Below are 12290 nucleotides of genomic sequence, written 5' to 3' on the forward strand. Positions count from 1 at the left end.
TAGAACCCTAGGGTCATGGACATATTATGGATTTTAGAAACCCCCTTCTCCCTTGTAATATTTCTAGCTGCCAGAGTTACACAAAAACTGTCCTTTCTTTGTGAAATGTCTAAGACAATAGCTGATGTCTAACTCACATGATCATATGAGAGTCCATGTTCCTAGCTCATCTTTTAAAAACCAATTTTCTAACCAACCCACCCGAGTGCCTTCTTCTACAAGACTTGGTACCCAGTCATCAGTATGCATCAGGTATCACTATAGCGACCTTGTAAGGATGCTTCACTCCTCCATGGGATTTCTCATGTCAGCTGTGTGCCCTGTCTATCTTGATCTACTGCTGACTCTTTAGTCATCAACACAGTATCTGCCAGCTAAGAGGGATTTAAGAAACCAACATTGCTGAAAGACTGCAAACCATCAGGACACCACAGAGGTAAGTAAATGGTAGGAACCATAGGGTTTGTTCTCAGCAGATGGAAAAGCTGACATCAGACCAGGAGTAACATGCTTGATTCTGTTTATGTGCAGTGTACTTACAAACAAGGGAAGCCAACGCTGATTATTGCTTCATGTATCAGCTTCATTTCACTATTACTTGCAAAAGATTTCTTTATCTTATCTGTCTCTAATGGCAAGTCTGTCATCATCTTTAAAGATTTACTTCTTTTTGGATATGTAGGGCGTGGTTTTGTTTGTTTGCTTGATTTGTGTGTGTGTGTGTGTGTGTGTGTGTGTGTGTGTGTGTGTGTACATGATATTTATTAGAGCCTTTGCGGACCTGAAAAGGGGATTGGATCCCTTAGCCAAAGTTACTATAGTTACAGACTGTTTTGAGTCATCTGGCATGAGTACTGGAAACTGAACTCAGATACTCTCAAGAGTAGCAAGTGCTCTTAAATGTAAGGCCATTTCACTAGCCCTATAAAACATCAGATTTAAAGACTAGAAAGATAATAGGCCAACAGTGATCTGTTTTTCTCAAATGAAAACCACTCAGGGTTTGCTGTTCTTTCAGCTTTTAAGAGCACATCTGAGACATTGTCCTCGTCATTCCTGGAAATGCTAAAGGGGTTGCTGTTAGCTGAGAGCCAAGTAGGTTTGTCAACTGAATATATATGGGTGAAGAGTCTCTCAGCGGTTAAACATCAGTAAATAATATTTGATCCAATGTGGGTCTCTTTGTATTTGCCCATTTTGTAGGTAACACATAGATGGTCTTGAATAAATAACAGCTCCTTTATTCTTTATGGATAAAATGATTCTGAGAAAAGAACATTGTGGCATCTGGAGTAGTCAATACTAGATTACACTAAATAACAGCTACCTAAACTATGTACTCTCTTTTGTTTAAGCATTTTGAAATACATGTCAGCAAACCTAGCCTCTGAAAAGGATTATTTGAGCCTCCAGGGTGAAAAAAAATAGGTAACAAATACTGCAATATTGCAGTGCAGTCTCTGTGGTCTGCAATGATCAGAACCCTTTCACAATGTTAAGCACTAGAATTAGCAGAACTCTGTGAATAGCCACATAGGGCCTTACTAATTCCTCAATATCTGGGCCATAAAGTCTAAACCTGAAGGTACATGTGTATGTATGTATGTATGTATGTATGTATGTATGAATGTATTTACATATAAGTGAATGTAGTTGTATACATGAATTTACATGTATAATTATGTATATGTATAAAAATAAAAGTATCTTCAAAAATGAGGGTGAAATGTTTCTTCACAAAGATATTTTAGGCAATGTTTTTTATTCATAAAACTAGAATTCATCAAATGTTGAATTAACTATTGCAACAGTCACTTTTGCATATCCATTCTGTGACGAGGAAGTTGTTTCTCTTTGTTTTTAGATTGTCTAATTAATTTATGTATGTTATGTATGAGTGCTCTTTCTGAATATACAATTGCATGCCAGAAGAGGGCATCAGAGCCCATTATCCATTGCTGGGAATTGAGCTCAGGACCTATAAAGAGCAGTCAGCGCTCTTAGACTCTGAGCCATCTTTGCAGTTCTTTAACTTGTTTTTTTTTAAATGTACCAACCATGATATAAATGTTGATTGAGAACTTGCCTAAAATATATGATCTTGATCAAATGGCCTGAGCTTGATCAAAACCAAGGAGAAAAGATAAACGCAAATAACGTGGTGCACATAGTGACACTCATAGGGTCATAGTGATTATGTTAACAGGAGGGAGGAAAGCCATAAGCTAAATGAGCAATGCACTTTTCTCTGGGTTTTAGTTCTTTCTGCTAAATTTTACAGAAGAAATCTGAATTAGCAGGCATTTAAGAATAAAGTATCTTTTGACACCAACTGAGTGAGTTGTATTCATTAGATTTCTCCTAGGGATGTCCTTATCAGCTCAGATACAAGCTCCTCACTGCCTGGCTCTGCTTCTGTCTCCAGCCTGAAACTTTCTTCCCACCTGAAACTTCAGTGTGGATGTCTTAAGCATCTCAAAACTGTGCCTGTAAAGGTCGAATATTGATTTCTAACCCTAATTAGGCCCCATTCAATCTTCTTCATGTCAATCAAACTACTGCCCTCTACTCATTTGCTTATACCAGAGCTTTGAAGGAAACTCATTGCTGTCAATCACACACTTTTTGTTGGGTTTCAGACCCAGGACTACTGGCTAAGGTGGATATTTTACATACCAAAGCAGACCTGATCTCCAAGTTCTCCCAGAATTTCTCAGTCACTACCTGGTATACCCTGCCCCCAACTCAGAACTTTCCAGCCCAGGGGCTGGACTGCCCTTCCCCCAGGGACTCCATTCTATACCATCCAGACATTTTAGGTCTTTCCAACTTTTTCTCTCTCTTTTCTCCCTCTCTCTGCCTGCCTGCTTTCTATCTTTCTTTTTTTTCTCCCAGTCTCCCTTCTCATGGCATCATCCCTAGTCTAGTTTCTTGAGAACAGTGAACTAGCCCACCCCAAGAGCTGTTTCCCAATCAGTTTGCTTTTATATACTCTATCCTGGCTTGAGCTGGCTCATTTAACTGGCAGAGAAATAACTTCTCACCTCTGAAGCAAAGACAGCTTTTCAAAACACATTTCCTTCCTTTATGTTTCATCCACCTTCATTCCTTCTCAGTGATAGAGACCATTGCTGCATCCAGTCTGTTTATACCCTCCCACTGCTTCTATTTCAGCAAAATATTTTGAATGATGCTAAAACAGAAATCTTAGACGTGGATGCTGGACTTTGAACAACATGCTTACAATAGCAGCCAAATACTCTATAACAAGACCAGACACCACGTGATGCACTTCTATCTAACTTCCCACTCCCCTGACTCCCTCTCCCTTAATCCTTTGATATTAAATACTACATCCAGTTATTTCACTGAGAAACAGCTTTCCCTCTGCAAAAACACACACTTAAGAGTGACTGCCCAGTGGACTAACACTGGACAGACATCAAACAACAGACTTATTCAGGTAAACCTAAAGATAATCACACAAACTAAAATCCTGCCTGAGTGTCTGCTGCCTATCGGACATTTGTAATTTCAGCATCACTTCCATATAGAGCAGATGGAAGTGTTGGGATATAGAACATGGGAAAGACAGTATGGCATTGGTCCAAATGGTGAAGAATTCTGGGAGCAGTCAAGGGGACTGGCGAGGACAACTTTAACAGATGTTCCCATATACAGAGGGATTTTTTTTATAGCTTTGTTTTGTTTAAGAGTAAAATTATAATCTTTGAAAATGCAATTAGAAAGGTACCCATGGATCGCTAGAATGGAGGGGTCTACCTCCCAACAGAGGGAGTATGGGGGAGATACTAGGTCATCCATCTCCACCATTGTGGCATTTGTAACCTGTCCTTCCTTTGCTCTTCTTTCCCAACCCCCACATTCTCTTCCTCTCACCCTGTCTTTGCTTCCTTCCTTTCCTTTATCAAAGTTTTGCTGCATATACTGTGCATTCTGGGCCTGCATCTTCTGGTGTACACAGAATAAAGAGATTTGGTTTGGGATCAAGCAGTGGCATCCAGAGAGTACACAGAACCACAGCCCAGGCTGCTGTGTTTTCATTTGACCTGGAGCTCTTCATGCAAGTGTGGTGAGACTGGGGCCCTGATCTCATCAGTGAAAAGTGGTGCTCTGTGATCTATAGGCAGCAACAAGACAATACCTGAATCCCCATATGGCACCAATGGCCAAAGCAAGAAAGCCTTTTAGGTGTTAGGTTCATGGAGCATTTAATCACAAGCAGAAGCAACTTGTGTAGAGCCACAGTTACTTAGATTTGCCCATCCCCAGCAGCATTTCAAAATGTCCCACCTGCTGCCGTCTTGCTGCTACATAGTTCAGTTTCACCATCTCTTTCCCAAACTCTTTAAATCGGTTTGCAAGGTCTTGTTCATTTGTGGCATTTTTGACTGCTTCCAAGGCCTCCTCGACCTGAAATAGAAAAATAAACAATGTATTAATGTATTAATTAGAATATTGAATTTAAATATTGAGCATGCTACCAATGGTATCTTGTAAAGAAAACATGAATATGTATTCATACTGGAACAGTAAGTCAAAGCATACTTAACAATTGCCTATAGTCAAATTAATATTTTTCCAAGATTTACAGAACAGGGCCCAGGGATATGAGCTGGGAGTAAATAGCAGAGACTGCTGTAGAGCATCCAAGCTTTGTCTTCTGCACACACACACATTGGGCATCTCACAAACACCTATAAGTCCTGTTTCGGGGGCCTGGCACCTCTGGAATCCACAGGTACCTGAATTCATATCCCTTTATGTAACACAAATTTTAAAACATTTTAAAGGTTTACAGAATATGTTATGTAACTCAAACTAGAGGTCGAACTCCTAAAGCACACATACAAAATTGTTGTAAGTTCTATTTTATTGAGTTATGACTGTGGTAGGGAATATAGAGTTCCACTGTAAAGTAGAAATGCCAAGGAAAAATGCACACATACACAGGGGAAAGCATAGAATTTTAAAACAAGTCCTTCTAGCTTTCCCAGATGCAGAGACTTCTGTGCTGCTGAAAAATTTGGAAAGATGGAATTATCACCCACTCTTGTCAAGACTTCTGAATCAGGAACTCAGGCTGAGGTTATGCAGTTTGGCATTGTCATGTAAAAAGGAGACAGCACACATCTGGAAGCAAGTGGAATTCTAATTCTGTTGTCACTTTCAGGTGGTGTCCAGTTGAGTGGTATGGGAATAGAAAGGTCTGAGTGACAGCAGCCATACCAAACTAATGATGTGTGTGCCTCCAGATTCCCTCAGCCTCCTCAGTGGGCTTTTCCTTGGTTCCATTGGATCTGAACTATCAATTTCAATACAACTAGTAGTGTGTGTGTGTGTGTGTGTGTGTGTGTGTGTGTGTATGTGTGTGTGTGTGTGTGTGTGTGTGTGTGTGTGTGTGTGTGTGAAGTACTTGGGAGCACTAAAGTCTTGACACTTACTAAACAACCTGAACTTTAATATGATATGAAAAATCCCACAACTGGTTTCAGTCTCCACGTTATCCCTGTGAAGTTAATTTAAAATGAAGCGTTGAAAATAGGTGGATATTGATTGGCTGGTCTTAAACAGGGCAACTGCATTACAACCACAAGGTCTAGAGAACAATGTGGGAGAGGAGGGAGAAAGAATGGAAGACCTCAAAGATTGGAAGGAGAGCTGCTACACAATGCTACCTTCTAAACATGACATAGCATCTACAATTTCAGAACAAGGTCAGGCCTGGTATGTTTCTCCATGAATGAATGAAGGGACTCATGAGGCCTGTCTCCTTCCTGAGTGGCAGCCAATGGCTGCTGGAGAAGGGGAAAGGTATTCTTCAGTGAAATTGTGAGGGAGACAAGAAATTATAATGAAGGTGTACATAATCAAATATTTTGCATATTCTTTATATATAATGACAAAATTATCAATAAATATTAAAAACTTAAAAACTTTTTTATTAGTTATTTTATTGATTTATATTTCAAATGTTATCCTTCCCAGTTTCCCCTCTGCAAACCCTCTAGCCTCCGAACCCATCTTCCCTCCGAACTACTTCTATGAGGGTGCTCCCTCACCCATCCCCTCACTCCTGTCTCACCAGCCAATCATTTCCCTACACTGGGGCATTGAGCCTCCACAGGACCAAGGGTGTCCCCTTCCATTGATGCCAGATAAGGCAATCCTCTGCTACATATGTTGTTGAAGCTGTGGGTCCCTCATGTGTACTCTTTGGTTGGTGGTTTAGTCCCTGGGGGACTGTGTGTGTGTGTGTGGGGGGGGGTTCTGGTTGGCTGATACTTTTGTTCTTCCTATGGGGTTGCAAACCCCTTCAGCTCCTTCAGTCCTTCCTGAATTTCTCCATTGGGGTCGCTGTGCTCAGTCTGATGGTTGGCTGCAGGCATCTGCATTTGTATTGGTCAGGCTCTTGGCAGAGCATCTCAGGAGACAGCTATACCAGACTCTTGTCAGCAAGCACTTCTTTGCATCAGCAAGAGTGTCTGGGTTTGTTATCTGCAAATGGGATGGATCCCTAGGCTGGGCAGCCATAAAAGAAAGCTACTTTACTAGGTAATCTATGAAGTCACTCTCTTGTGGCGTCTTTGTAGAAATAAGCGTATCAATTGAAACAGCTAAATAAGAACACATCTATAAGAGGATAAGCGACGGAACAAAGTCACTTTTGCCAACTCAAAAGTTTTTAAACATGAAGGGAGTCTGCTTTATTTTGTATGAACGGAAAATATTCAGCTCCATATATTTTCTTGAAAATGTAATTTCATTCATCTTTGCACATGAGTGAAGTTCAATTCTGTGCATTTACTTGCATTTCTTTATCTGCTCATCTGTTGATTGACATCGGGACTGGTTCCATATCTTAGCTCTGATAAAGAGTACCCTGTAAGCATGGGTATATATCTCTGTAGGTGTTGAAATAGAGTTAAAATTGGTTATATACCCAGGGAACAACCCAAACATAAGAAGACAAAGACCCCATATTTTCCCTAATATTCAGGGGCCTACTAATCATCTATCTATCTATCTATCTATCTATCTATCTATCCATCAGTCCATCCATCTATCTATCTATCTATCTATCTATCCATCTATCTATCTGAGTATATATATATATATATATATATATATATATATATATCCATCCATATGAGGAGAAAGTGTCAAAAGGAGCATGGGCATGGAAAGAGGGAACACGAAAGCCTATGAGATATATATGAAATGAATGCATGGTAAATGTTGGAAAACACAGAGGCCAGCCTGGAAGGACAGTTGTAGGATGAAAACACAGGCTAGCAATGCACTATGTGAGCGAGTCATTACAAAACACATTGTGTTGTATACTAAATAAAAAAAAATAAAATAAAAATTGTTAAAAATGTAAAAGAGCCAGATTAAGAAGTTGGGTAAAATCAAGGCTCCTGAGAGAGGCTCAGGGATTCTGAAAGATGGATGGGAAATGGCGGAAACCCAGAACAGAATGCTTGTGGGCTGTAGGACTACATTATAGTCAAGTCACAGTATATACAAACAGGCTGTGGTTAGATAATATTGAGATACAAATGAGGAAAAAGATGGCTAGAAGGTGTGTTCCATTCTGAATAAGGGAACCTCAGTTCTGTTTAAGCTCAATGCTCTCACACACAGGTGATTGAGACCCAGTACTGATCAAGTGTCACTGGGTGAGGGAACAACACATAAGCCAGTGATAACGAGTGTCAGCAAGTCTGTTATCCCAGAGGCGTGATAGAACTTTCGCTTTACCAGCGACAGGCAACCTCATTCAGTAAGGGAAACTTGGCAGGGAGGCAAACAATTTTCCATACTAATGAATGCATGCCAGCAGGTTCTTCAATCTGGACACTAAAAATATATATAAAATAAAATTTCACTTTTATCCATGGCAATTCTTCATAATCATCTTTCTCATTATAAACATGAAAATGATAATTAATCTCATCAGAGTCATTATTTTTCTCTACCCAAGCCCTAATAACACCCAAGGAAAAGAATGAAGAACAGGTGAAAGGAGGCTGCTGTGTAGGGCTTTCTTAGGAACTCAATGAAAACTACATTTTATTGCTTGGAATGGCCTATTTAACATGTTGCCATAGGTTAATGAGAAGCTCATGTCTCAAATCTATATAACAATGAGTCAGCAATGCCTCTCCCTTTTTAAATGATTTATAATCATTTAAACTTTGCCATCAATAGCACCATGGAGTGGACCCTCTTGGCAGCCAGAGTGTCCCTGCTGCTATGTAAGCTGTAAATCTTTTTTTGGGACATTAAAATCTGGTTTCTGGGATGTAACTGAATAATTATCACAGAGGGTGTTAAATTCAGGAATGGTTTTCTAATACTATACCCCAGGATTCTTACCAGGTCTTAGACAGCCCAATTTAGAATATTTATTTCCTTGTATTATGCATATTTTTCTTCTTATTGGTTTTCTTTGAATTATCCAGATTCTGTTTAGAATTTATAATAATTATGAAACTTATAATTCAATGAAGTAATTTGGAGGGAAAAATTCCACTAAACCACTAGTCATGTTAACATACAGGTAGATTGAGTCATACTTGGCTTGAATCCTATAAGGATCTGAAACTGCATCTATTCAAGGTTTGAAGAAGAATCCCTGCTCAAAGCATATACCATGTTCCATAGAAATGGGGGAAATGGGACCCAACGTCTGATCTGTGGGTCTGTCTGTCAAGGCTCATGATAAGAAGGTTGAAAGGATAGTTTGATCAAACAATGGAGCCATGGATGGGAGGATGTAGAGGCAGATGATAAATAGGTATGGAGATAGATAGATGATAGATAGATAGATGATAGATATTAATGAATTGTGGAAAGTAACTCAAAGTTACTTAAAAATAAGTTTTTAATTTTGAGAAGAGACACATTTTTAGATGACTAAGGAAAGGAAATTGGCTCCTATGAACCAAAAAATGTGTTACTTTTAAATATTTCCTGACTTCAGGGTTCTGGGGCTACCAGCTGAGTAAAGGGTAGTTCTTATATGGTGCAAGGGCTGGGGATGCTATCCAAGTACCTGCCTAGGATTCTCCGTGAAGAGTATAAATATGCATGTATGGAGAGGGCTAGGGAAGTAGGATCAAACTGATTTGAGTTTGAATTCATATTTTGAAGAAAGTTCTCTCTGATCCAGAGATGTCTGCAGGTGAGGGGAGCAGGAGGTAGAAATGAAGCTGCAGAGAGCATACAGGCTTCTTAGGCTCCTCTGGGAAGGCTGAGCCTGCCATTGCCACAGGCACCATTGTAGGGGTAACTTGGGAAGGAAATGCATCAGAACAGAGACATGGGGATATTGGGAAATGAAAGTATGAAGGTACTTAGTAGCAGCTGCCATTTCTCCTCATTAAAGGCCCCTCATCCCCTGTGCTATCAAAGACATCCACTTGACTTCGACAGCACAGGTCAAAGTGGGAGCATCTCAGCCAGGCATCCCTTGTCCCTCACAGTTGTAATCTGTGCAGAGATGATTGAAAAGACTGAACATTCTAGAGAAGGCATTGAAATCTGCTCAGTAATTGGTGTATTTAGATGTTATGATCAGAGTTGATCACTTAGAATTCTTCAAGTTCTCTTCTGTGGTTTTATATTGATCACATGTTCCTATTCAGGTACATGATCTGAAATGGAGGTACAAGACTAAAAATCATCGAGAAACAGTACATCACCTAGGCTACATTAATCTGCATAGATAACCGAAGGCTGCACTGGGTTCTAGTTTGGTTTTTATTGAGGCGATAAAACATTCTCCAAAAGCCAGTTGGGGAGGAATTTATTAATTTCATCTTGTAAATTACATTTCATCCTCATGGGAAACTAAAGGAGTAACTTGGGACAGAAACCTAAATCAGGGACCACAGAGTTACATTGCTAGGTTGCTTCCAGGCTCCCAGGCAGCTGGCTTTCTTACACAGTCCAGGTTTACCTGCCTCAGGTTGACACTACAATTGGTGGGTTAGGCCTCCAGCATTAATTGCCAAACACATAAATGCCCAGGCACACATCCATAGCTCAATCTGATGGAGGCAATTCTTCACTAGAGGTTGCACCTTTCCAGGGTTGTCAAGTTGACAATCAACATTAACCATCCTTCCACTTAGTATCAATGTTCGAAAATGATAGGATATCTGAATTCCATCTGGTCAATAAGAAATTATAACCACCTTAAGAAACTGAACGAACGTTTACTATTTTATAGTTTATTACTTTATGTTTGAGAAAGAAATTATTTGATAGCTAAGAGCTTAATTTTTGAGACAGGAAATTGGGACTAGTGACAAAGTGTTTGTTTTATTGGAGCCCATGGGTCTCAATGAGTTGGTATATAAGGCTATCACTCATGCAAACAACTTCACAATGTAACTTGATTACATTAAATCAGAGCCTCAGGGAAAGCACTGCCCTTCTTCCCCATCACTGATTAAAATGTGAGATTTCCTTTAAAATCCCTAAATGCCACATGTCAACATAGCACTCTGACACTGTCAATTGACTCCATGATGTACCAGGTGTTTGGCTAAGAAATGAGTTCCCCAGCAACTTCAGCAACAGAAGTGATTATTATTACCAAGTATTCTCAATAGTGTCTGATGAGCAAGTGATTAGCTTGCCGGGCACAGCACAGCTATTCCTCATGTGGGTGATAATGCAGCTTTGGAACTATGTCACCTGCTGATTACAACTGCCCTCCTGAATCAGGGGCAGCAGCAGCAGCAGCACCACCACCACCACCACCAATGGTGGCAGCAGCAGCAGCAACAGCAAAACCTTTCTTCAGCCCTATGAATCTTTAATACAACACAGAAAGAGAAGGATGCTCTAAAAAAAACACATGCACGCATATGCATGAGAGAATAGAGGACTTAGTTTGGACAACAAAAATGCCTGTATTTAAAGACAAAGAACTCCATATATATGTATGTACATATGTGTGTGTATGTGTATGCATACTGTACATATATATTGTACATATACACATATTGTAGTATATATACATATATATGCACACACATATATAGATATAGATATAGATATAGATATAGATATAGATATAGATATAGATATAGATATAGATATAGATTACACACACTATATATATGTATATCTATATATGTAGGAATTGTCCAACCTCTCAGAGCCTCTGTGACTTTACCACATTTTAGAGGCTTGCCTGGCATTTGCTCAAGATCACTCAATTTTCCAATAATTACAAATTGGGGTATAAAGCAGAAGATGAGGTTGGGTGTTCCTGAAAAATGAATCCACTCTATTTCATAATTAGTGAACTACTGACAGAGAACCATGAACAGGAATCTCAGAGAGGCCAACTCCCTCTCTGTTCTTGTAAATTACTAGGGCAGGAAAGGAATCTATATCTGGAAAGGAAGAACGTCAACACATTTGGCACATGGCCTAAAAGCAAAGTGGAATGCTTGAGGTAAATCAGCCATTAGCAGGTAACACTGCAGGGGGTTGCTGGTATTCCATAGTTTTAAGCCAACCAAGGAATGGAATTACTTAACTCTGATGAGAAAACCCCATTACGGCTCCAGTGGGGACTGTCCTATAGGCTCCTGTGTTAGAACATTTGCTTCCCAGTTAACAGTAGTGCATTGGAAGATGGTGGCACAATTAGAAGGTAGGCCTTTATTGGAAGAAGTGGTCACTAAGGAGTGGGCATGAGGTTTTATAGCTTGTCCCATATTCCTATTAGTCATGTATTTCCTGTTCTAAGATATGAGGCCAAGCGATCCTATGACAGCTACGCACACTTGTTACTATGGAGTCACCTGTGGCCATACCTTTCCCTCCATGGTGGGCTAGATCCCTTGAAACTGTTAGGCAAATATCTCCTTCAGCCTTAAGTGGCTTCTTGCCAGTCATTTGGTATAATCATCATCGTCATCGTCATCGTCATCATCATCAACAACAACAATAAAGCAAGAAACAAAGAACTTAGTGGTTTTTTTCTCGCCTTATTTGTATTACCATATGCTAAAGAGACTTGTATATTTGGAAAAGAAAAGTGAAAAGGAACCAGATAGGTTATAACCAGCTGCATTAGCACATGTAAATGCTGGTGTGTGTGTGTGTGTGTGTGTGTGTGTGTGTGTGTGTGTGTTGTTGTTGTTGTTGTTGTTGTTGTTGTTTTCCATTTTTTCCTTTGCTATTGCTTGAGAATTGTGGACATGCTTACAGTGCACTTTATCAAGTCCTCTCCCCCCAAA

The 12290-nt window shown here is 39.8% G+C and overlaps 1 protein-coding gene across 5 annotated transcripts in view; it reads right to left on the reverse strand.

Moving 5' to 3' along the window:
• The window catches only part of Ctnna2 (catenin (cadherin associated protein), alpha 2), a 1098179-nt gene that overhangs the window by 755403 nt on the left and 330486 nt on the right, over nucleotides 1-12290 (reverse strand). For all 5 annotated transcript variants that reach the window (XM_011241195.3, NM_001355193.1, NM_009819.2 and 2 more), the window contains one exon: nucleotides 4315-4434. In XM_011241195.3, the coding sequence (XP_011239497.1) occupies nucleotides 4315-4434 (120 nt within the window). The remainder of the gene's footprint in view (nucleotides 1-4314; nucleotides 4435-12290) is intronic.

This window comes from Mus musculus, chromosome 6 (genome assembly GCF_000001635.26).
Source record: "Mus musculus strain C57BL/6J chromosome 6, GRCm38.p6 C57BL/6J".
NCBI lineage: Eukaryota > Metazoa > Chordata > Mammalia > Rodentia > Muridae > Mus > Mus musculus.